At 35.4% G+C, this 27,041-nt stretch overlaps 1 protein-coding gene across 1 annotated transcript in view; it reads left to right on the top strand.

Annotated features, from left to right (window-relative positions):
- The window catches only part of LOC123564555 (protein sel-1 homolog 1-like), a 48,838-nt gene extending 22,095 nt beyond the window's left edge, over positions 1-26,743 (top strand). The window contains exons 9-19 of the mRNA XM_053522676.1: positions 5,190-5,246; positions 5,629-5,697; positions 11,734-11,811; positions 12,907-12,969; positions 13,584-13,671; positions 15,934-16,082; positions 17,251-17,416; positions 17,915-17,992; positions 18,420-18,592; positions 19,419-19,544; positions 20,363-26,743. Of these exons, the coding sequence (XP_053378651.1) occupies positions 5,190-5,246; positions 5,629-5,697; positions 11,734-11,811; positions 12,907-12,969; positions 13,584-13,671; positions 15,934-16,082; positions 17,251-17,416; positions 17,915-17,992; positions 18,420-18,592; positions 19,419-19,544; positions 20,363-20,497 (1,182 nt within the window). The 3' untranslated portion in view covers positions 20,498-26,743. The remainder of the gene's footprint in view (positions 1-5,189; positions 5,247-5,628; positions 5,698-11,733; positions 11,812-12,906; positions 12,970-13,583; positions 13,672-15,933; positions 16,083-17,250; positions 17,417-17,914; positions 17,993-18,419; positions 18,593-19,418; positions 19,545-20,362) is intronic.
- Positions 26,744-27,041: the final 298 nt, after the last annotated feature.

The following is a 27,041-nucleotide window of genomic DNA, read 5'->3' as shown; positions in this document are numbered from 1 at the left end:
AATCTTAGTCAGTGCCAAATATAAGAAAGGCATAGAATGTCTCTTGAGTGAGGACTTGAATAATGTTAGTGAGTGGCTTATTGCTAACAAACCTTCTTTGCACCTTGGTAAAACTGAAACCATCCTGTTTGGGTCTAAACAGAGGTTAAGGTCCCAGTCCCAGCTCAACATAAAATGCAAAGATCATAGCATTGAATCCAAAACTTCTGTCAAATATCTTGGTGCAACTCTAGATCAAAGTCTGTCTTTTGAAACTATGGCAAGGTGTATAATAAGAAAATCAAATACCAGGTTAAATTTTTTGTACAGGAAGTCAGTTCCTCACTCAGCATACAAAGAATTTCCTCATAGTGTCCCTCATAAAATGCCATTTTGATCATGCGTCTTCTGCTTGGTTCTATAGTTTAACTCAAGAGTTAAAACAGAAGTTACAGGTAACCCAGAACAAATTGATCAGATTTATTTTTAATTTAAACCCCAGGTCACATATTGATAAAGAACATTTTGCACGCCTGGTTACCTGTGGCAAGTAGGGTCAGTCAAATACCTCTATGTCATGTCTTTAAGATGCACTCTAACATTGCTCCTGCTTACATGAGAAAGCATTTTATTCCTGTTAGTGCAGTACATAAGTACCCCACAAGATTTAGTGTAAAAGTTAATTCTACTTTGGACAATATGGACAATGCTTATTCAGATAGTAAACGTTTTGCTATTCCAAAAGTGAAAGGCTTTGGTAAAAAATCTTTCGCATATAATGGCTGTAACCTGTGGAACAGCTTGCCACAAACTGTTAGGGATGCAACAGAAATTTCAACATTTAAGTCAAAGGTCAAAGATCACCTGATTAGTATTATCTGAATTTGTTTAAAATTGTTTTAATCATTTTTAAGGTTCCAGTATGATTTTATTCTGATAGATTTATTCTCTGCTAGTCATTGTTTGTCAGATGTTTCATTGCATGATTTTACCATAAAAAGTTTCATATCTTACATTCATAATTTAGCTTCAAGTTTTTCATAAGGTGCAGTACTGCGCGCTTGGACTGCCCAGGCAGCGTACTTGTTACCTTATTTTACCAGATAATTTAGCAATTTCAGTTACATAGAATAATATATAAGATGATAATATATAATACTCATTTTTTAATCCATCTATTGTGATAATGTTAGTTTTTTAGCTCCACTATTCGGAGAATAGGGGGGCTATTCTACTTGCCCCGGCATCAGCGTCGGCGTGACCTTTCTTGGTTAAAGTTTTTCGGCAACCTTTGTTTTTCTGTCATATCTCTGTTACTATTGCTTATATCTTACTGTAACTTCACATAAACATTGTCCATTATACAAACAAAGTATGTGTAGGGGCTGAGCCCATTATTCCCAAGGTCAAGGTCACCAAGGTGTTATACTTAGGTTATTTTCAAGGTTAAAGTTTTTCGGCAACCTTTGTTTTTCTGTCATAGCTTTGTTACTATTGCTATATCTTACTGTAACTTTACATAAACATTGTCCAGCATACAAACAAAGTGTGTACAGGGGCTGGGCCCATTATACCCAAGGTCAAAGTCACCAAGGTGTTATACTTAGGTTATTTTTAAGTTAAAGTTTTTCGGCAACCTTTGTTTTTCTGTTATATTTTTGTTACTATTGCTTATATGTTACTGTAAGTTCACATAAATATTGTTCAGCATACAAACAAAGTATGTGCAGGGGATGAGCCCATTATACCAAAGGTCATGGTCACACAGTTGTTATACTTGGAATTATTTTCATGTTAAATTTTTTCGAAAGCTTTGTTTATAGACATATCTTTGGTTCTTTAAAAGATAATGACTTGAAATTAAAAATATTTCTTTATAATCATCATCTGCATGTGTGGTTACAAACCCCATAACTCTTATTGTATTTTTGACAGAATTATGCCCCTTTTGTACTTAAAGTTTTTTTTTTGCAATCTTCGCTTTCTGGATATAACTTTAATGCAATATAAGATAAAGACTTGAAACTTAAAATGTATCTTTATCATCATCATCTGCATGTGTGGTAACAATCCCCATAACTCTGATTTGTATTTTTAACCAAATTATGCCCCTTTCATACTTAAATTTTTTAACAAACTATGTTTTCTGGACATAACTTTGGTACTATATAAGATAATGACTTGAAACTCAAAATATATCTTTACCATCATCATCTGCATGTGTGGTAACAATCCCAATAACTCTTATTTGTGTTCTTGACAGAGTTATGCCCCTTGGTGTATCTTCCTTTTGAAGTAGAGGTCTCTTATTGAGATATATATTCATTTTACTGTCAAATCGCCAAATAGTGGAGTGCGCTGTCTTACGGAAAGCTCTTGTTATAATTTTATATCTATGAATTGTGATAACCTAAGTCTTTCGTTTTTTTTTTCTGTGATATGTCTTCCCATGTCATACCATATTATACTACACAAGGACAACAATGGAAATAAGAGATGATTTCTATCTCTTTTTTGTGTCATCCTTTGTGTTATAATGTATATGACATGACTTTATTTAACATGCATACTTGTTCATTGTTATCTGTGTGTTGTTATTTATATTGCCATGAATATGTACATTGTACACAGAAATAAATCTATCTATCTAAATCTGCCCAGGCACTTCAGAATTATGGCCCTTGAATTACCGAAAATACTGATGCCAGTGATACAGGTCTTGGTGCATGGTTGACTCAGATACATAATGGAGAAGAAATGCCAATCTAGATGATTAGGCAGTTGTGGGAGACATGCGCTTTTCTCAAAAGCAGCTCTAGTTTCAATGTATTTTTGCTAAGTTTGGCACAAACCTCAAAACATTGTGAAATATTTTAAGTTTGGCAGATGCTGATCTGTCGTTATTAAATAGCACATATTGCGATGCAAGTTTGTATGTATAAGCCCGTCTACAGCAGCAGACAAATCAACAAAAATAAAGTAGAATATATTTACTGTAAACAAAGTGCAGGCAGATCAAATATTTGACATTCCTGAATGTACATCTTGCTTTCAGACTTTGAAACTGGATGGATATATACCTGTTAATTACTTTGTTAAAGTGTTTGTGCTGTACTTAATTCAGTTGTTTTTATTAGCTCACCTGTCACAAAGTGACAAGGTGAGCTTTTGTGATCGCGCGGTGTCCGTCGTCCGTCCATGCGTGCGTGCGTGCGTGCGTGCGTCAGTACGTAAACTTTTGCTTGTGACCACTCTAGAGGTCACATTTTTCATGGGATCTTTATGAAAGTTGGTCAGAATGTTCACCTTGATGATATCTAGGTCAAGTTCGAAACTGGGTCACGTGCCGTCAAAAACTAGGTCAGTAGGTCTAAAAATAGAAAAACCTTGTGACCTCTCTAGAGGCCATATATTTCACAAGATCTTCATGAAAATTGATCAGAACGTTCACCTTGATGATATCTAGGTCAAGTTCGAAACTGGGTCAATTGCCGTCAAAAACTAGGTCAGTAGGTCAAATAATAGAAAAACCTTGTGACCTCTCTAAAGGCCATATTTTTCATGGGATCTGTATGAAAGTTGGTCTGAATGTTCATCTTGATGATATCTAGGTCAAGTTCGAAAGTGGGTCACGTGCGGTCAAAAACTAGGTCAGTAGGTCTAAAAATAGAAAAACCTTGTGACCTCTCTAGAGGCCATATATTTCATGAGATCTTCATGAAAATTGGTCAGAATGTTCACCTTGATGATATCTAGGTCAAGTTCGAAAGTGGGTCACGTGCCGTCAAAAACTAGGTCATTAGGTCAAATAATAGAAAAACCTTGTGACCTCTCTAGAGGCCATATTTTTCATGGGATCTGTATGAAAGTTGGTCTGAATGTTCATCTTGATGATATCTAGGTCAAGTTCGAAAGTGGGTCACGTGCCGTCAAAAAATAGGTCAGTAGGTCAAATAATAGAAAAACCTTGTGACCTCTCTAAAGGCCATATTTTTCATGGGATCTATATGAAAGTTGGTCTGAATGTTCATCTTGATGATATCTAGGTCAAGTTCGAAACAGGGTCAAGTGCGGTCAAAAACTAGGTCAGTAGGTCTAAAAATAGAAAAACCTTGTGACCTCTCTAGAGGCCATACTTATGAATGGATCTCCATAAAAAGTTGGTCAGAATGTTCATCTTGATGATATCTAAGTCAAGTTCGAAAGTGGGTCACGTGCCATCAAAAAGTAGGTCAGTAGGTCAAATAATGAAAAAACGTTGTGACCTCTCTAGAGGCCATATTTTTCATGGGATCTGTATGAAAGTTGGTCTGAATGTTTATCTTGATGATATATAGGTCAAGTTTGAAACTGGGTCAACTGCGATCAAAAACTAGGTCAGTAGGTCTTGAAATAGAAAAACCTTGTGACCTCTCTAGAGGCCATACCCTTGAATGGATCTTCATGAAAATTGGTCAGAATGTTCACCTTGATGATATCTAGGTCAAGTTTGAAACTGGGTCACGTGCCATAAAAAACTAGGTCAGTAGGTCAAATAATAAAAAAACCTTGTGACCTCTGTAGAGGCCATACTTTTCATGGGATCTGTATGAAAGTTGGTCTGAATTTTCATCTTGATGATATCTAGGTCAGGTTTGAAACTGGGTCAACTGCGGTCAAAAACTAGGTCAGTAGGTCTAAAATTAGAAAAATCTTTTGACCTCTCAAGAGGCCATATTTTTCAATGGATCTTCATGAAAATTGATCTGAATGTTCACCTTGATGATATCTAGGTCAGTTTCGAAACTGGGTCACGTACAGTCAAAAACTAGGCCAGTAGGTATAAAAATAGAAAAACCTTGTGACCTCTCTAGAGGCCATATTTTTCATGAGATCTTCATGAAAATTAGTGAGAATGTTCACCTTGATATCTAGGTTAAGTTCAAAACAGGGTCACGTACCTTTGAAAACTAGGTCAATAGGTCAAATAATAGAAAAACCTTGTGACCTCTCTAGAGACCATATTTTTCAATGGATCTTCATGAAAATTGGTCAGAATTTTTATCTTGATAATATCTAGGTCAGGTTCAAAACTGGGTCACATGAGCTCAAAAACTAGGTCACTATGTCAAATAATAGAAAAAACGACGTCATACTCAAAACTGGGTCATATGGGAAGAGGTGAGCGATTCAGGACCATCATGGTCCTCTTGTATATGTATGTTTTACAGGTTGTGTTGGGTCAGTTGTATTACCAGGGTGGTAGAGGTGTTCCTGTGAACCATGAGGTATGCAAAGTTCATTACATCCATTATAATGTAAAGACAGAGTCTGTTTAAATGATATTGCTCAGTGTAGTATCCATCCTATTTGATGTTTTGATACTACTAATGGCGATATCTTGAAACAATTGTTACATATTCTTAGTAGATATAAAGCATCTGATAGATTTAATCTCCATTCCATCTCATCTAAAAAGAATGAAAGGCACATGTGCCCTTTAATGAGGCAGAATTTTAATGCTACTGTTACTTAAACAGATGATATTTGGAAATCTATCAGAAATAAGTATTTAAATGCAAAATTTGTTTTCTTTCAAAAGGCTGTTTTGCTTAAATGCTGTTTATATGTACTATGTGAAATTTTGGAAATTTTATAATTGTTTTTCAGCGGGCTCAGCATTACTTTTTAATGGCATCAGAATCTGGTAATGGAAATGCTTTCGCTTTTCTAGGAAAGGTAATGTTACAGTTGTTTAACCCTTACCCTGCTAAATTTCTAAAATGGACTGGTCCATCATTCAATTTGGGCAGTACCATTTATTAGCCCACCATCATCAGATGGTGGGCTATTCAAATCACTCTGCATCCGTGGTCCGTTGTCCTTCCGTCCGTCCGTCCGTCATTCCGTCCATCCGTCCTTCCGTTAACAGTTTCTCGTTATTGCATCTCCTCAGAAATTACCAGGGGGATTTTTACCAAACTTTGTCAGAATGATGTATTGGTACCCTAGTTGTGTCCCCCTTAAAATCCCACTGGTGCAACAATTTTTTAGTAAGTTATGGCCCTTTGTTTATTTCTATAATTTACATAGATATATATAGGGAAAAACTTTGAAAATCTTCTTGCCCAAAACCACAGAGCCTAGGGCTTTGATATTTGGTATGAAGCATCATCTAGTGGTCCTCTACCAAGATGATTCAAATTATTTCCCTTGGGTCTAATATGGCCCCGCCCCGGGGGTCACATGGTTTATATAGACTTATATAGGGAAAAACTTTGAAAAACCTCTTGTCCAAAACCACAGGGCCTAGGGCTTTGATATTTTGTATGTGACATCATCTAGTGGTCTTCTACTAAGATTGTTCAAATTATCCCCCTAGGGTCAAATACGGCGCCGCCCCGGGGGTCACATGGTTCATACAGATTTATATAGGGAAAAGTTTTTAAAAACTTCTTGTCAATAACCTACAACATTCAGATTTGGACCACATGTATGGTTTTGAGTGGCAAGATGAACCTTGACATGAGCTGACCTTGATTTTGACCTAGTGACCTACTTTCACATTTCTGTAGCCACAGCCTTCAAATTTGGACCACGTGCATAGTTTTGTGCACTGAAATAAACTTTGACCTTGACATTGACCTAGTGACCTACTTTCACATATTTGAAGGTACAGGCTTCAAATTTGAACCACATGCATAATTTCATGTTCCAAAATGGAATTTGACCTTGATTTTGACCCAGTGACCAACTTTCACATTTCTCAAGCTACAGCCTTCAAATTTGGATCACATGCATGGTTTTATGTACCGAAACAAACTTTCACCTTTACCTTGACCTAGTGACCTACTTTATCATTTTTGATGGTACAGGCTTCAAATTTTGACCACATGCATAGTTTTGTATTCCGAAATAAAATTTGACCTTCATTTTGACCTAGTGACCTACTTTCACATTTCTCAAGCTATAGCCTTCAAATTTGGACCACTTGCATAGTTTTGTTTACCGAAATGAACTTTGACCTTAAGATTGACCTAGTGACCTACTTTCACATATCTATAGCTACAGGCTTCAAATTTAGACCACATGAATAGGATTGTGTACCGAAACAAACTTTGACCTTTACATTGACCTAGTGACCTACTTTCACATTTTTGAAGGTACAGGCTTCAAATTTGGACCACATGCGTAGATTTGTGTTCTGAAGTGAAATTTGACCTTGATTTTGACCTAGTGACCTACTTTCACATTTCTCAAGCTACAGCCTTAAAATTTGGACCACTTGCATAGTTTTGTGTACCGAAATAAACTTTGATCTTAAGATTGACCTAGTGACCTACTTTCCAATTTCTCAAACTACAGTCTTCAAACTTGATGCACATGCATAGTTTTGTGTACAAATCACTTAGTCCTTGAAATTGATCTAGTGACCTACTTCCACATTTCTCAAGCTACAGCTTTGGGAATTTGGACCACATGCACAGTGTTGTGTACGGAAATGAAATTTGACCTTGAGCTAGTCAGTAAGTCTTGAAATTTGGAACACACAAAAATGGCACATTGGTGGGCGCCAAGATCACTCTGTGATCTCTTGTTATTCGAAGGGGTGTTCACTGAAAATTTACTAACTGAATAGCGGACAGTGCAGACCATGATCAACCTGATGTGCAGGCTGATCTTGGTCTGCACTAGTTGCAAAGGCAGAATCACTTGCCACAAGCAGGCTAAAGGTTAATTGAGAAAGGAGTTTCCTGGTGAAATTTCTTGTCCATAAATGTATATTTGATTGATAAGTCTTTAATTTATCCCCCCGCCAAAGGCGAAAGGGATATTAGAAATTCACTCCGTCCTTGCGTGCGTCTGTCCGTCCGTCCGCAACAATCTTTGTCCGGAGCATAACTCCAAAAGTACTGGAGGGATTTTCTTCAAACTTCATACACTGATAGAACACATTGGGAGGAAATGCAGTGTGCAAGAACAATAACTCTACCTTGCCTATTTTTTTTAGTTATTCCCCTTGATCTTATTTTCTTAAAAAATTTTGTCCGGAGCATAACTCCAAAAGTACTGGAGGGATTTTCTTCAAACTTCATACACTGATAGACCACATTGAGAGAAAGTGCAGTGTGCAAGAACAATAACTCTACCTTGCCTATTTTTTGAGTTATTCCCCTTTATCATATTTTCTTAAAAATATTTGTCCGGAGCATATCTTCTTCATGCATTGAGGGATTTTGATATATCTTGGCACAAATGTTCACCACTACGAGGCGGAGTGTCTTGCGCAAGAACCAGGTCCCTAGGTCTAAGGTCAAGGTCGCACTTAGAGGTCAAAGGATACAAGAATGAAAACCTTGTCCGGAGCATTTCTACTTCATGCATTGAGGGATTTTGATATAACTTGGCACAAATGTTCACCACCACGAGACAGAGTCTCATGCACAAGATCCAGGTCCCTAGGTCTAAGGTCAAGGTCACACTTAGAGGCCAAAGGTCAGATACAAGAATGACTTTGTCCGAAGCATTTCTTCTTCATGCATGGAGGGATTTTGATGTAACTTGGCACAATTATACACCATCATGAGACGAAGTGTCATGCGCAGTTCCCTTCTTTAGAATTACTTCCCTTTGTTGTTAAATAGCTTTTATTGTAACTTTTTCATTACTAGTCGTAGGGAAAAATCGAGACCACTTTTCTGTAGTACAACATGCATGCTACATCTAATTTTGAGGTGTATTTTGAGCTATCTCTACCTGGTAAAATTTTTGTGTGGACTTACAATTTTTTTTTTTTTTAAGATTAACTTCCCTTAGTTGTTACTATAAATAACTTATATTGTAACATTTTTATAATTGACCGTAAGGGAAAAACAAGACCACTTTTCTGTGGTACAACATAGATGTTACATTCCAATTTTAGGTGTATTTTAAGGTATCTCTACCTGGTAAGGAGTTTGTTTGTGGACTTAGAAAAACAAAAGACTTACAGTGATTACTAAATAAACACAAAATTAAAATTCAATTTGCAAATATAGCTGCTAGAGTAAAGAAATTTGCTGTGACGGGCGTATATTGTGATATTCTGGCACTCTTGTTCCCTGTTAGCTTTCCATTCCTTCTTTTTACAGTAGCCATATAGGAAAACATCATAGCTATACTGTTCATGAAAATTAATAAAATTTGGCAATAAACCACCTCACCACTGACTTATTCTTTCTTCCACATCTTTAAAACCCCTGATGCAGACCACAACTTAACGGTTCTTCAAAGCTTTCCCCAAAATTAATACTTTCAGACACTAACTTGCCAGGAACTTTAGCCTTTAGTTATAATATGCCCGGCGGGGGGATTAGCCATGTCTAACATGGCTCTTGTTATTATATGTTTTATAAAGTCCGTAATGTAAAAATTTGTCTCATACTGTATATGTAATCGGTTGATTGCTTAATTTATCACTCTTACAGTGAATATTTTGTTGCTCAGTAAGGTTTATTTCCCTTTATTTCAACTTTATGAAATAATGAAAATTCAGATATATTTCCAATATTGCAGATTTGATAAATTTGATATACCTCGATCTGTATTCATCAATTTCTTAGACCTTGAAATTCTAAATTTTGTTTGTGCTTCATTATTCTTTAATTAGCACAGAGTTTGATGAAACTTGGTTTGAATGTGTGTTTTGTAGCTACAGGCCTTACTATGAACAAATCTAAGGAAAACTGAGTATTTCGGACTTGAAATGTTGATGAATATTGATCCAGATTTTAAAATATGATTCTACTAGCCTGAGTACTGCGATTTTTCATGTCTGAATGGAACATAATCAGTACATGGTAACTCACAAATGCTTGCAATTAACTGATTACAAGTCAGTTAATTGGGAACTTTATTTTATTAGCTCACCTGTCACAAAGTGACAAGGTGAGCTTTTGTGATAGCGCGGTGTCCGTCGTCCGTTGTCCGTCCGTCCGTGCGTGCGTCCGTCCGTAAACTTTTGCTTGTGACCACTCTAGAGGTCACATTTTTCATGGGATCTTTATGAAAGTTGGTCAGAATGTTCATCTTGATGATATCTAGGTCAAGTTCGAAACTGGGTCACGTGCCTTCAAAAACTAGGTCAGTAGGTCTAAAAATAGAAAAACATTGTGACCTCTCTAGAGGCCATATATTTCACAAGATCTTCATGAAAATTGGTCAGAATGTTCATCTTGATGATATCTAGGTCAAGTTCAAAACTGGGTCACGTGCCATCAAAAACTAGGTCAGTAGGTCTATAAATAGAAAAACCTTGTGACCTCCTTAGAGGCCATATATTTCACAAGATCTTCATGAAAATTGGTCAGAACGTTCACCTTGATGTTATCTAGGTCAAGTTTGAAACTGGGTCACGTGCCCTCTAAAACTAGGTCAGTGGGTCAAATAATAGAAAAACCTTGTGACCTCTCTAAAGGCCATATTTTTCATGGGATCTGTATGAAAGTTGGTCTGAATGTTCATCTTGATGATATCTAGGTCAAGTTCGAAACTGGGTCACGTGCGGTCAAAAACTAGGTCAGTAGGTCTAAAAATAGAAAAACCTTGTGACCTCTCTAGAGGCCAAATATTTCATGAGATCTTCATGAAAATTGGTCAGAATGTTCACCTTGATGACATTTAGGTCAACTTTGAAAGTGGGTCACGTGCCTTCAAAAACTAGGTCAATAGGTCAAATAATAGAAAAACCTTGTGACCTCTCTAGAGGCCATAATTTTCATGGGATCTGTATGAAAATTGGTCTGAATGTTCATCTTGATGATCTCTAGGTCAAGTTCGAAAGTGGGTCACGTGCCGCCAAAAACTAGGTCAGTAGGTCAAATAATAGAAAAACCTTGTGACCTCTCTAAAGGCCATATTTTTCATGGGATCTGTATGAAAATTGGTCTGAATATTTACCTTGATGATATCTAGGTCAAGTTAGAAACAGGGTCATGTGCGGTCAAAAACTAGGTCAGTAGGTCTGAAAATAGAAAAACCTTGTCACCTCTCTAGAGGCCACACTTGTGAATGGATCTCCGTAAAAATTGGTCAGAATGTTCACCTTGATGATATCTAGGTCAAGTTTGAAACTGGATCACGTGCCTTCAAAAACTAGGTCAGTAGGTCAAATAATAAAAAAACCTTGTGACCTCTCTAGAGGCCATACTTTTCATGGGATTTGTATGAAAGTTGGTCTGAATGTTCATCTTGATGATATCTAGGTCAAATTTGAAACTGGGTCAACTGCGGTCAAAAACTAGGTCAGTAGGTCTAAAATTATTAATATCTTTTGACCTCTTTAGAGGCCATATTTCTCAATGGATCTTCCTGAAAATTGATCTGAATTTTCACCTTGATGATATCTAGATAAAGTTCAAAACAGGGTCACGTACCTTCGAAAACTAGGTCAATAGGTCAAATAATAGAAGAACTGTGTGACCTCTCTAGAGACCATATTTTTCAATGGATCTTCATGAAAATTGGTCAGAATTTTTATCTTGATTATATCTAGGTCAAGTTCAAAACTGGGTCACATGAGCTCAAAAACTAGGTCACTATGTCAAATAATAGAAAAAACGACGTCCTACTCAAAACTGGGTCATGTGGGAAGAGGTGAGCGATTCAGGACCATCATGGTCCTCTTGTATTTTCTTTCTATTAAAGCTAGCTAATGGAAGATTTTTTTTTTAAAGTTTGAAAATGTTTACATACATCTGGAGACATTTAGTTTTGGTTATACCTTGTATATTACAGATGCATTCCGAGGGAAGTCCAGTGGTGGCTCAAGATAATGACTTGGCATACCAGTACTATAAAAAGGCTGCTGATAAGGTATCATGTCACTGTAGCTTAAGTTTGGCTTAATTTAAATTAAACTTTACTGTTCAATTCTGATGAACCTGTTTAAAAATTGTTCACAATAAGGTCAGTTCAGTCAGTTTGTACATTACTTTCTTCACTTATTTGACGTATGTGCCAATAGTTGATTTTAAGGTTTTTCACAGTTTTTATTTTACAATAATCATTATCTTTAACTTTGTCAGGGCAAAAGAATCTTTCATACCAGGCATAAGTTACAGAAAATCTTTTAAAACTAGAGCTGCTTTTGAGAAAAGCGCATGTCTCCCACAACTGCCTAATCATCTGAATAGCAAGTCAGTCTTTATATACTGTTTACTCACTACAAAAATACCTTTGAAGAGTAAAAAGGCTGATTTTGGGTAATTCAAGGGCCATAATTCTGAAGTGCCTCGGGCGATTTGGCTAGTTAATGAACTTGGCTGAGGAGTTATGGTCAAACACATTTGGTTCAAGTTTGGTGAAGATCGGATGAGAAATGTTCGACTTAGAGCGCGGACAAGAGTAAAAAGGCTGATTTTCGGTAATTCAAGGGCCATAATTCTAAAGTGCCTGGGCCGATTTGGCTAGTTATCGAACTTGGCCGAAGTCTTATGGTCAAACACATTTTGTTCAAGTTTTGTGAAGATCGGATGAGAAATGTTCGACCTAGAGTGCGGACAAGATTTGTGACAGACAGACACAGACAGACCACTGTGTGGTGGGAGACATAATTACTTGGAGATGAAAGAAAAATGACCTATGTACTGCTGTTTACAATTAGAAATAGCAGTGTATTAACCTTTACCCTGCTAAATTTCTAAAATGGACTGGTCTAACTAAAAGGGGTGTTCACTGAAAATTTACTGACTGAACAGTGCAGACCAAAATCAGCTTGCATGTCTGTGCAAACTGATCTTGGTCAGCACTGGTCACAAAGGCAAAATCATTTGCCACAAGCAGGCTAAAGGTTAACTGATATTGACAGTGTTAAGTAATGTAATTTAATCTGTCTTGATTTTATAATAAACTAGTTGAAATTCTGTTTAGGTTTGCGAAATCATTTGTTGATGTATTTTGTGATTTCAGGGGAATCCTATAGGACAGTGTGGTCTAGGAATTATGCACCTGTATGGTAAAGGTATAGATAAGGTAATCCTTTAAATGTTTGATCTGTCTCCATTTTTTAGATATGATAGTTCTAATTAGGGCAAGTTTACTTTAAGGGGCCCCCATGGCTGAGTGGTTTAGGTTGTTGACTTCGAATCACTTGCCCCTAACCAATGTAGGTTCGAGCCTCACTCGGTATTGTATTCTTCTTTTGAGGAAGCCATCTGTCTGGCTTACAGAAGACATGTGGTTCTACCCAGGTGCCCGCTTGTGATGAAATAATGCAGGTCTCAATGTAGCAGTGTCTCATTGTCTCAAAGTATAAGTTTGTATCTATATTTCTGTATCTAATGTAGGGTAATAAGAGTATTAATAATGTTTTTGTTTAGGTGTGGTTTAATTTAAAAGTATTAACATTGTTTATGTCAGGTATAACAGTAGGGTATCATGTAATTAAGGAGAAAACAAAGATAATTAAATTGTGTATCTTGCGATCTTTTTCAGCTGAATGCCATATATGGAGAAGTCATTAATGGTTTTATTTCATCATAAATATGCTTAAGTGAGAGCGGTACAACCCACTTGTTTGTAATATTATATGAAGTGGTTTGGTTATTTATATAGAATGCTCTCAAATGATTTTAGTTCTATTTTAGGATTACCAAAAAGCCTTTAAGTATTTCACCCAGTCGTCAGACCAGGGATGGTCAGATGCTCAGCTTCATCTAGGAATAATGCACTTTGGTAAGTGAATTGTAAATCAGAAATATAATGGAAAAAACCCAAAAATTTACAGGATATTAATAACAGTAATTTATATAGAACGTGAATCAGGATGGGCTGTTATGAAATATTGTTTACATCTGTTAAGTTATATCAGTTTGTGGACAGCTATATATTCAGTCAATATGACTTGAGACAGCCTGTTTTTCCCCCAAAATGAATACCTAGTATACAGATAATAGTATTTAGAATTTCAGATACTGTAAAATCATTTAATTTCGTGAGCATGAAATTTCGTGGTTTTGGTCAAATCAGCAATTTCTTGGGGACATGAATTCGTGGATTTCAACTTTTGAACATAAAATGAATGGGAATTTTACTTGTTCGCTGGATTTACTCAACCACGAAATCCATGAAAATTAGTCCCCCACAAATATTAATGATTTCACAGTAACTGTTCTTTGAACTTTTTAATACCACTGAAAATGTAATAATTGGGGAGATTTGTAGATTTCATCTTAGTCTTTCATTGGTTTGTTGCACATTCACGTGGTCCTTGGCTTTTTCCACACTTGTAAAAGGATTCCAATAAAACTACATATATATTGCCATGAAGTGTAGTTTTGTGAGACATAGTTTTAGATCGGCTTTTCAAAAAATAGTGGCAGTATTCTTCTGTTCGGGGAATTGGTGTCGTACCTTGATTGAAGTTTCGTATTCAAGGTTAATCTCAGTAACCATTGCATGTATTGAATTGAAACTTTGTACAAGTCTTCCTAGTCCTCAAACTGTACTGAAATTACCAAGTAAGATAACTTTTGTTTGAATTTAATGTGAATTATTATCCTTTTTCCCCAGAAAAATTTGGTTGAAGTTTTGTGTGGACCTAATTATGTATTGGATTGAAACTTCATACAATTCTTCATAGTCATCAAATCTACTGAAATAAATAAGTAAGAGAACTCTCGGTAAAGTTTAATATATATTTCCCTTTTCCAATAGAAAATTTGGTTAAAGTATGTGAAGCTGTATCACAGTTATAATAATAACTTTTTTCGGCATATATGCAGTTTTACATGGTGTATCACAGACATTAGTTAAAAAAAAACCAATAAAATTCAATTTTGTCATGAAGTATGATGTTCTGACACACAAATAGAAATAGCTCAAATAAATCGATTTAGATAAAGGAGAGGAACTATGTCAGACAAACTCATACCAAGGATAACACAAAAAGAGGAACCCTCTTATTTCCATTGTTACAGATGTATGTGTTGGATTGAAATTTCACACAATGCTTCTCAGTGATCATACCAAGTAAAATAACTTAGATTGATAACTTTTGTTAGGTTTTAATGGAAATTATTGCCCATTTTTACTTAGAAAATTTGTTCTAAGTTTTACATGCAACCAGCTATCAGTTTGTATCTCATTAACTGCTACATAATTATGTTAGAATGCAACTTCACCTAAAACATTCTTCTCATCAAACCTACTTACTAATCTTAAAGTTAGAGAACTCTTGGTTGAAATTAATTCAAATTGTGGTCCTCATTTGCCTTAGAAAATTCAGTCGAAGTTTAACCTGCAATTTATTATCATTTTATGTTGTAGTAAAATGTAGTAGTATAACTTGTTTACATCTTGCCAAGTTAATGTCCCATGTTTGACTTAGAAGTTGTTGAATAGTCTAGCACTTTGTCCTGTGGATAGCTCCAGGCCTCCTAGCAGGCCTGAACAAAAATAAAGGTTTTTATAAAGGCTCCAATCTATGGAAATAAAGGCCTTTTAGTGTAAAATATTAAAAAATAAAGAGTAAATAAAGGCTATTTTTGTCGGAATTCTCGTTGAAAACATGTAATATATATAGGTATTTACTAAAAACATCTACATGTATGTGGTCTGGTGAACACAACAGCATTCTGAAAAACTCAAGATGAAAGATATACAAGCAGTATCCTAATAACAACACTTAAAAGTGGGGAAGAAACACAGTAGTATAACCATTACTTGCTTAAAACTGGCACGGCAAGCAGTCTGAACAAAAATATAGGTTTTGAGTGAAAATTACAGGCTATTTGGCCGTTTTAAAGGTTTTTTTTCAGAATATTTAAAGGTTTTAAAGGTTTGCTCTGAAATTAAAGGTTTTTAAAGGTTTCACTAGGAGGCCTGTAGCTCTTGTTCCAGTGTCAACAGAAGTATTACAATACCGGTAGGTAAAATGCAGGAAACAATACAAATGCAAGGCATGCATATTTAATTGTTGAAGTTATATAATTGTAGGTGGTAAAGGTGTACGAAGAGATTATAAAACTGCTGTGAAATACTTTAACTTGGCATCACAAGGTGGTCATGTGTTGGCATTCTATCATCTAGCACAGATGCATGCTACTGGAACAGGTTTACTCAGAAACTGCCATACTGCTGTAGAGGTGAGTATCTATTTAGAGACAATACAGTCAGCCATGTGTTGGCACCATCTAGCTTAACTGTATGCTAGGGATACAGAAAGTAATTACAAAGTAATTACCACAGTGCTGTAGAGGTAAGTATCTGTTTATGGACTGTACAAGTGGTCATGTGCTCGCATTCTTTTTTCTTGCACACATGCATGCTACTTGAATAGATTTACGAGGTAACTGCCATACTGCTGTAGAGGTGAGTATCTATGTGGAGACAATACAGTAAGTCGCATGTTGGTAAATGATCATTTAGCACAGATGCAAATTACAAGTATAGGTTTACTCAGGGACTGCTATACAGCTGAAAAGGTAAGTATTTATTCATAGACTGTACAGGTATTCATGTACAGGCATAGATACATATTGCAGATACAGGTTTACTGAGTAACTGTCGGTACTATAGAGGCAAATATTCAAGTTGTTGCTGAAAGTTATGTTCAAGTTACAAAATGTTTTTTTATGAGACCATTAACATATAATATTGAAAATGAAGTGAAGCCTTGCAAAGTAGGTTGAAAAGTTCTCCTGAAATTGATGCTTCACTTATGTAGTAATTACCACTTTTCGTAGTGTGGTTTCAGTCTTCTCAAGATAAAGTAATGATATTTTTTAGGGTAGTACACTTAGGTAGGATTTCACAGAATAGTTACAAAATTCTCCTATCCCATTAAGTTCATTGATTAGTTGAGGTGCATGGCAGAGAAAAACCAGAAAGCCTTTTCTGTTGTGTAATTTAATTGAAAACTTTGGAGACACTGTGCACTTGAAAACCTTTAAGTTACTAACAGGAACTAAAAATATCATTAACAAGATCAGTAGTAACAGTTTCTTTTGGTTTTAAGAAATTATGTATCATTACTTATATTTGAGCTGCACCATAAGAAAGCCAACGTAGTGCATTCGCGACCAGCATGGATCCAGACCAGCCTGTGCATCCGTGCAGTCTGGTCAGGATCCATGCTGTCCGCTGTTTCTCCAATTGCAATAGATTTTGAAAGCGAACAGCATGGATCTTGTCCAGACTGCGAGGATGCGCAAGCTGGTCTGGATCCATGCTGGTCGCAAAGGCACTATGTTGATTTTCTAATGGTGCCGCTCATTTTTAGTTGAAATTTTAGTGTGAGGAGTTTTATTTCAGTTGTACAAGAATGTAGCTGAGCGTGGAAAGTGGGCAAGCATGTTGATGGAAGCTCATGAGTTGTATAAGAATGGCAATGTAAATGAAGCTCTCCTTAAGTACACGTTTCTTGCTGAGATGGGATATGAAGTGGCACAGACTAATGTTGCTTATATACTAGACAATGGTAAGCTATGAAACTCTCTTCCAACAGAGTAGAGATGAGAAACTTTTATGGATTTCATGGTTTTTATAGAGTTCATGTTTTTATAGATTTCATGGTTTTATGGATTCCATGTTTTTTATGGATTTAGCAGTTGTGTCTGTCGATTAAACGAAAGCCTTGCAAACAAATTAAACTCCAATGTTTTACCTTTAAAATTTCATATCCAGTAATTCATAAAAGCAATGAAATCAATAAAAACCATGAAATCCAGAAAACCATGAAGTTGTCCAAACCCATGAAATCAGTTAAAACCATGAAATCCATGAAATTCATGAAAAACCACAAAATCTGTAAGAAACAATAAAATCCTTAAAAATTGTCTCTGACATGTATTAATGTTTATGTAGAATATAAAATAACAGGTAGGTTTGTTTATTTTCATAGCAGTAAATTTTTCATTATGATGATACTTTAGAATATTTCTTTTTTCCAGTAATTTAGATGTTTTGTATATTTCAGGGGAGAGCTCTTTGTTTGACCAGACAGAAACTTACCAGAGAGCACTGTTACATTGGACACGTGCAGCTTCACAAGGCAGTATAATATATTTTCCTATGTTATAGATTTGTTATTTTCATTGTTGCAGTCGAAAACCTAACTGATCTTAAACAGTTATGATTATATTCAATCAAAGCAGATAGAATAGTTGAAGCTTAACATCTTTTGTTTTGTTCACCAGCTTATGACATGATAGAATTAAGTTTATTAAAGGAAAGATTGTTTTCATTCTGTAGCCATGTCATAGATTTATGGTATGTACTTGTACATCAAGCCTTCTGTGAAGTTAAAGCAAAAAGAAAGAAGTTTGTTTGGTTTAGTTCTGATTGCTTCTGTTTATTAATGCATGTACCTCCTAGAAACAGTTATGACTGCTTTAAGCTATTAGTAGATATTTACTTTTTATACTCCCTATTTTCAGTGTTTAAAAGCTTGGTTGAAAGTCATACATTTTTACTGCTTATAGGTTCTACAGTGGCTCGGTTGAAGATGGGTGACTACCATTACTATGGTTACGGTACAGACATTGACTATGAAACTGCAGCTACACATTATAGATTAGCAACAGAACAACAACATAATGCTCAGGCCATGTTTAATCTTGGATATATGCATGAAAATGGTCTGGGACTGAAGCAGGTAAATGACACTCTCCACACTGGTACTGACAAATGAGTAATAACATTATAAAACATTATATGTTCATCAAAAGCAGCAAGAGACAGTGTATTAGGATGTGATGGTTTAGGGGACCGATTTAGTTTCCAAAATTTCTGAAGCTATATGTATAGACATATGTTAACTGGAAGCTGTCTATCAAATAGTTAATAAATATTTCCTGTCTTGTTGTTTATTAGCTTGATTGCCAGTGTTTGTTAAAATTTTTCTTTAGGTCCACCTTTTCTCAAAAATTGAAAGAGCTAAAGCTTTGAAACTTTGCAGTCTTGTTTATCATCATTAGATAACTGTGTAAGCCATGAACCATAACTCTGATTTGCATTTTGTCAGAATTATGTCCCTTTTTTTACTTAGAAAAATTTAGTTTATTGGTTATAATTTTTGTTTAGTTCCACTTTTTCCCCAATAATATAAGAGCTACAGCTTTGAAACTTTGCACTCTTGTGTATCATCATCAGATGAGTAATTAGACAAAGAACCATAACTCTAACCTGTATTTGTCCAGCAATTGCTGACGAGGAATGGCATCCGCATGTGGTGCTCTTGTTTTTAAAATAAAGGTCAGATATATATTTGTATAATTTGCTTGTCACTTTTCTTAGAACAGCAATGAAGCAGTCAGATACCTGTTCTGATGCCACTTCCCTTTGGCTTGATTACTGCCTCTGTTAATATTTGTTAATGACATATTTATATTGCATGCTTCCTGATCTTTCTATGTTAGTTGCTTCTTGTATGGTGTTTGCGATTCCTTTAAATATTACATATCAAATATTTGTTCTTCTAGGATGTTCACTTGGCAAAGAGGTTCTATGACATGGCAGCCGAGACAAGTGGAGATGCCTATGTTCCAGTGACCTTGGCATTGTTTAAGCTTGGCATGTTTTATGGAACTGATGTTTTTAACAAGGAGGTTAGTTGGCAGTACTTAATTGATATGAGCCGCACCATATTGATATGAGAAAACCAACATAGTACGTTTGCGACCAGCATGGATCCAGACCAGCCTGCGCATCCGCGCAGTCTGGTCAGGATCCATGCTGTTTGCTTTCAAAGCCTATTGCAATTAGAGAAACTGTTAGCGAACAGCATGGATCCTGACCAGACTGCGCACTATATTGGTTTTCTCATGACTCGGCTCATATTCTTTTTGCTGGATTTAGTCATGAAACATTTTTGAGGCTAAATAAGGTAAGTAATGTACAAGGAAAATAACCAGCTAAAATCCACTTTTGCCACATACCTGTTAGGAGTTGGTTAGAAATCAGGTTATTTTGCTGCTGGTGTTCACCGAGATACTGTTGAGAAACTCCTGTTAACTTTTTTGATTACAGTAGGTTAAAAACATTTTCTAAGATATTCTTAGAAATTCTTAATTTTGTTACTATAGATGATAAACCTCATGTAGATCTAGGCTTCAATGTTATAAAATTCAGTTTGGAGGCCAGTGTTGCATTGCAACCTTGCCATTGGTCGATTTCAGTCAGACGCTTCTTAGAACTCAGTTCAGTAATGTAGGTACCAGATGTGCAGGAGATGAACACTCTTTAATGCATAAATGAAAAAGGGTTTGACACAATATTCTCTTCTAGTGCAGGAAGCATCAATGGTATGCAAGTGGAAAAATAAACTGAAAATTCATTTTAAAGAATACAGTAAGATAACAAATGCTGAGAGTACAAATTGCACATATTTCTACATTCTATTGAATTGTTTCTATTTATATTTCAGATGGAGAGTTATTACACATTTTTCAATAAGTTGGATATACGTTACCAGCTAGGGCCATACTGGGACATTTACCTGGCGACATTTTTAGCAATAGTTCTTGGAATATGTGTTGTGGTGTTTCGGCAGCAGCGGTAGCTAGGACTTCATGTGTACGATCGCCACTTCATATCTTCAGTCGTCAGTCAGAACTCTGCCATTGTTGTTATTTATTGTTGATTTTTAGCTCACCTGTCACAAAGTGACAAGGTGAGCTTTTGTGATCGCGCGGTGTCCGTCGTCCGTCCGTGCGTGCGTGCGTGCGTCCGTAAACTTTTGCTTGTGACCACTCTAGAGGTCACATTTTTCATGGGATCTTTATGAAAATTGGTCAGAATGTTCATCTTGATGATATCTAGGTCAAGTTCGAAACTGGGTTACGTGCCATCAAAAACTAGGTCAGTAGGTCTAAAAATAGAAAAACCTTGTGACCTCTCTAGAGGCCATATATTTCACAAGATCTTCATGAAAATTGCTCAGAATGTTCACCTTGATGATATCTAGGTCAAGTTTGAAACTGGGTCACGTGCCATAAAAAACTAGGTCAGTAGGTCTAAAAATAGAAAAACCTTGTGACCTCTATAGAGGCCATATATTTCACAAGATCTTCATGAAAATTGGTCAGAACATTCACTTTGATGATATCTAGGTCAAGTTCGAAACTGGATCACGTGCCATCAAAAACTAGGTCAGTAGGTCTAAAAATAGAAAAACCTTGTGACCTCTCTAGAGGCCATATTTTTCATGGGATCTTCATGAAAATTGATCAGAACATTCACCATGATGATATCTAGATCAAGTTCGAAACTGGGTCACGTGCCTTCAAAAACTAGGTCAGTAGGTCAAATAATAGAAAAACCTTGTGACCTCTCTTAAGGCCATATTTTTCATGGGATCTGTATGAAAGTTGGTCTGAATGTTCATCTTGATAATATCTAGGTCAAGTTTGAAACTGGGTCACGTCCGGTCAAAAACTAGGTCAGTAGGTCTAAAAATAGAAAAAGTTTGTGACCTCTCTAGAGGCCATATATTTCATGAGATCTTCATGAAAATTGGTCAGAATGTTCACCTTGATGATATCTAGGTCAAGTTCGAAAGTGGGTCACGTGCCTTCAAAAACTAGGTCAATAGGTCAAATAATAGAAAAACCTTGTGACCTCTCTAGAGGCCATATTTTTCATGGGATCTGTATGAAAGTTGGTCTGAATGTTCGTCTTGATGATATCTAGATCAAGTTCGAAAGTGGGTCACGTGCCGTCAAAAACTAGGTCAGCAGGTCAGATAATGGAAAAAACTTTGTGACCTCTCTAAAGGCCATATTTTTCATGGGATCTGTATGAAAATTGGTCTGAATGTTCATCTTGATGGTATTTAGGTCAAGTTCGAAACAGGGTCATGTGCGGTCAAAAACTAGGTCAGTAGGTCTAAAAATAGAAAAACCTTGTGACCCCTGTAGAGGCCATACTTGTGAATGGATCTCCATAAAAATTGGTCAGAATGTTCACCTTGATGATATCTAGATCAAGTTCGAAACTGGGTCACGTGCCTTAAAAAACTAGGTCAGTAGGTCAAATAATAAAAAAAACCTTGTGACCTCTCTAGAGACCATACTTTTCATGGGATCTGTATGAAAGTTGGTCTGAATGTTCATCTTGATGATATCTAGGTCAAGTTTGAAACTGGGTCAACTGCAGTCAAAAACTAGGTCAGTAGGTCTAAAATTATTAAAATCTTTTGACCTCTCTAGAGGCCATATTTTTCAATGGATCTTCATGGAAATTGATCTGAATGTTCACCTTGATGATATCTAGGTCAGTTTCGAAACTGGGTCATGTGCGGTCAAAAACTAGGCCAGTAGGTATAAAGATAGAAAAACATTGTGACCTCTCTAGAGGCCATGTTTTTCATGAGATCTTCATGAAAATAGTGAGAATGTTCACCTTGATGATATCTAGATAAAGGTCAAAACAGGGTCACGTACCTTCGAAAACTAGGTCAATAGGTCAAATAATAGAAAAACCTTGTGACCTCTCTAGAGACCATATTTTTCAATGGATCTTCATGAAAATTGGTCAGAATTTTTATCTTGATAATATCTAGGTCAAGTTCAAAACTGGGTCACATGAGCTGAAAAACTAGGTCACTATGTCAAATAATAGAAAAAACGACGTCGTACTCAAAACTGGGTCATGTGGGAAGAGGTGAGCGATTCAGGACCATCATGGTCCTCTTGTTTTAACAAAGTGATTTTTTAGTTTTCTCTAATAAATGATAAATTGTTTCTTACAATTCAAAGTTACGTTGTTTTCTTTCAGTTTAGGATATTTTAAATTTTGAGTACTGTTTTAAGACACAGTCTGTTTAGTCTGTAAGTGCAATTAATGGTTTTTTTTCTCACATTGCGTAAAATTATTGATATTAGCAGATTTATGTTTCTATGATTAGTATACAGTGTTGTCTATGCTTCATGTAATATCCAAACTAAAAATGTTTTTGAAAAAAGCAAAACAGATTTTTACAGGAATTTCTGGCAGTTCTGTTTGTTGAACATTAAGATGAGCATAAAGAAACATGGTGAACAAATTAAAAGTCAGTCAGACTGCATACTTGAAAATTTAATGACTAGCGGACTTGTTATAGTTTTGAACTCAGACAGGGGTCAATAGTATATTGTTCAGGATTTGCTCAGAATATTACTTAATCATGAAAATCCAGAGTGACGTGTATATAATGTGTGCATAGAATGACTGTTACATATAAGATTGAAAAAAAAAATCATGAAAGAAAAGTGGGTAGTGTGTTTCAGTTTGCAAACTAGTAACTTATAGTAATCATAAACATATATGTAGGATCAAATAACATAGACTACATATCAGCTACTTTCTGTATCTTGTAGATTATCTATTTTTAAGTGGTTTCATTTTTGAGGATTTTCTGTGAAATTTGCCTTTGCAACAATTTGTCCGTGTTGCATAACTGCTAGTATTTACATAAATTGCCATTCGTTGTAAAGACTGCATTTAAACAATATAGAAGGATAGATTAGAAATGTTTTAATTGACCTTGTTCCTTGTACAGTGGAACCTGTCTAATCCGAACATGCTCGGACCAGAAAAAAAGATCTGATTAGAGGGGTTTTCGAATGAAAAATTATCCTATTTGTTACACATGATATGTGGATTCATATTTTTTGTGAAGAGACTAATTCAAAATAATTAAATTATAAGCAACGTGTAGATTGCTTTAATGTAATGTAATATTCATGTTAATTCAACTTCTCAATATCACTTGTAAACATTTTTTTCACCACTCCTACATTCCCAGAAGGTAGCCAAAAGTAGAATATTTTACTTGTCCTGTTATTGTAATGATCAGATTTAGCACCACTTTCAGGGAATGATTCAATCAATTTCCTGCTTTAAATGAACAGATTGCAAAAAGATATGTGAGGAAGATACAGATTAATAAGGTACTTATTGCACATATGTCTATTCTTACAAATTTTTGTTCAAACAAACTACTTGTACCTGCTTCTTTCACACCAGTGCTCATTGCATGCATCTACAAAGCAAAAATCTGACGTGACATTTAATTACCAGTGTTGAAGACTATTGCTGTTGACACCTTTATAAAGAGTAATAGTTAAAATTGTAAATAGACTGAAAAATGTCAAAAGTGAGCAAGATTTACATCAGAGATATTGACTAAGGTTCGGATTAGAAGGTTAGATTTTAATGTAATTAGATATAAAAATCTCAAAAGTTTGTTTGGTTTTTGGAGTAGAGAGGTTTCAGATTGCAAGGGTATTTTTTACAATAGAGAATGAATAAGAAAAAATAAAACCAAACAATTCATTCAGTTTAGAGAGGTTTTCGGTTTAGAGGGGTTCGGATTAGGGAGGTTCCACTGTATTTTGTGTTTTTATGTCAGTTTTTTGTAGTAGTTTAAAATGAAGCTGAAAATAATTAGTAAAGTATATTTGAAAGGTGTCTTTGTAAATATAGTATATTTTATATATTGGTGTAAATATTGTACATAATATGTTGGATAGATTTCATAAACTAGATAAATTATCGAATATGGAATTAAGAAGCCATAGATTCATAAAATCACCATCTTTTCATTGAATGGGGTATGTCATTTGTTGTACATTTTGCCATATCTGTAGATTTGTAAATAGTGAAATGAATAATTGTCTCCTTAACTCGTGAGAAGTCTAGAAAGTCGGTTTATGCATTTAAGACATTATAGTTACCTTCATTTTTAGCTCATCTGATTTTTTGAAAAAAAATGATGAGTTATTGTCATCACTTGAGCGGTTGTCGGCGTCGGCGTCGGCGTTGCCTGGTTAAGTTTTATGTTTAGGTCAGCTTTTCTCCTAAACTATCAAAGCTATTGCTTTGAAACTTGGAATAATTGTTCACCATCATAAACTGACCCTGTATAGCAAGAAACATAACTCCATCTTGCTTTTTGCAAGATTTATGGCCCCTTTTGTACTTAGAAAATATCAGATTTCTTGGTTAAGTTTTATGTTTAGGTCAACTTTTCTCCTAAACTATCAAAGCTATTGCTTTGAAACTTGGAATACTTGTTTACCATCATAAGCAGACCCTGTACATCAAGAAACATAACTCCATCTTTCTTTTTGCAAGAATTATTGCCCCTTTTGGACTTAGAAAATCAGTTTTCTTGGTTAAGTTTTATGTTTAGGTCAGCTTTAATCCTAAACTATCAAAGCTATTGCTTTAAAACTTGCAACACTTGTTCACCATCATAAGCTGACCCTGTACAGCAAGAAACATAACTCCATCCTGCTTTTTGCAAGATTTATGGCCCCTTTTGGACTTAGAAAATATCAGATTTCTTGGTTAAGTTTTATGTTTAGGTGAACTTTTTCTCTTAAACTATCAAAGCTATTGCTTTGAAACTTGCAACACTTGTTCACCATCATAAGCTGACCCTGTACAGCAAGCAACATAACTCCATCCTGCTTTTTGCAATAATTATTGCCCCTTTTGGACTTAGAAAATCATTTTCTTGGTTGAGTATTATGTTTAAGTATACTTTTCTCATAAACTATCAAAGCTATTGCTTTAAAACTTGCAACAGTTTTTCACCATCATAAGTGGACACTGTACATCAAGAAACATAACTCTATCCTGCTTTTTGCAAGAATGATGGCCCTTTTTATACTTAGAAAATCATGGGTAGGACAATAGTTCTATTATACAAAAAAAATCAGATGAGCGTCAGCACCCGCACGGCGGTGCTCTTGTCAAGCTTGATTTTACTATTTAGGTATACCCATCTCGTGAACAGACTCGGCTAAAGTTAACCCAAAGGTATTTGTTTGCTTGGTTGTTTCTTTGCTTGCAGAAGATCTTCTTACATATTTAAAAGAGAGATTGGTTATGTGATTATGTGGAACGAATCCTTCCATTCTGCTTGTAATTGTGACGAAAGAGTACTCTACAAATTATGTAATGAAATAAGTTATTTGACAAATAGTTTTTTTACTAGACCATGCTAATTTAAAGTCAGCTCAACTTACCTTGTTTTACAAATAATACATCATTCCCAATATTGAGACAGTCTTAAGTTCTGTTTTCATTAACTGCTTTATGTATATAATGTACAAAATTCTCTGCTAGGTGTACTTGTGTAGTTCATGTATGCTATAGAATGTATAATTGTGTACATTTGCTGACAAGTTGGGTGCATAATTGTATGTGTTTATGCTTAGATTGAATGTTTGCCGTGCAAGAACATAATCTCTATTAATTCTAATTGATACTGTATGCTGTAAGGGGAGGTAAGCCTATTTATTAACTTGTCAGCAGGATATATATTCTGAATTTTTTTATTATGGTTTTGTTTGTTGCAAAATGTTTAAGAGTCATGTCAGTCTTTTTAAATCATTTTTTGCCAATTGAAATTAAATACATTATTGTACTTAAATTGTACAAAAAGAAATGTCATAATTTTGCTGTTTTTCCTCCAGTAACAAAATGGAAATAGGTAAAAATAGTTTTTAATTTAAGCTTGTAGCTTAACCTTCAGTCCTGAGGCATTGGTCTATGCTTGTAAAGTTGAATGCATATTTGGAAATATTGTTTTAACTAACAAAAAAAGATGTTTGAACTGGAAACACAGGTTCATAAATATTATACAAGTTTGTTAATCTTATGGTCTGTTTACAGGCTGTGTGACAGGTTATTATATATTTTACACTCTGATTAGAAGTTGTAATGTGTAATGCTTGTGATATTTCTGCATGAGTGAACACATGCAGAATATTGTTACACATATATGATATGCAGTAATAAAAAATATTGAAATGATTGTTGTGTTTTACTTCAGTTGTAACAACAGCATATTATTATGCCCCCCTTCGAAGAAGGAGGGGTATATTGTTTTGCAGATGTCGGTCGGTACGTCGGTCAGTCGGTCTGTCGGTCAGAATGTAGACCAATCCATTTCCGGATGATAACTCAAGAACGCTTGGGCCTAGGATCATGAAAGTTGATAGGGAGATTGGTCATCACCAGCAGATGACCCCTATTGATTTTGAGATCTGTATGTCAAAGGTCAAGGTCACAGTGACCCTGATTAGTAAAACGGTTTCCGGATGATAACTCAA

Source organism: Mercenaria mercenaria, chromosome 1 (assembly GCF_021730395.1).
Source record: "Mercenaria mercenaria strain notata chromosome 1, MADL_Memer_1, whole genome shotgun sequence".
Lineage (NCBI taxonomy): Eukaryota > Metazoa > Mollusca > Bivalvia > Venerida > Veneridae > Mercenaria > Mercenaria mercenaria.
Note: the sequence above shows the minus strand (reverse complement) of the source record. Positions and strands in the feature narration are given on the sequence as shown.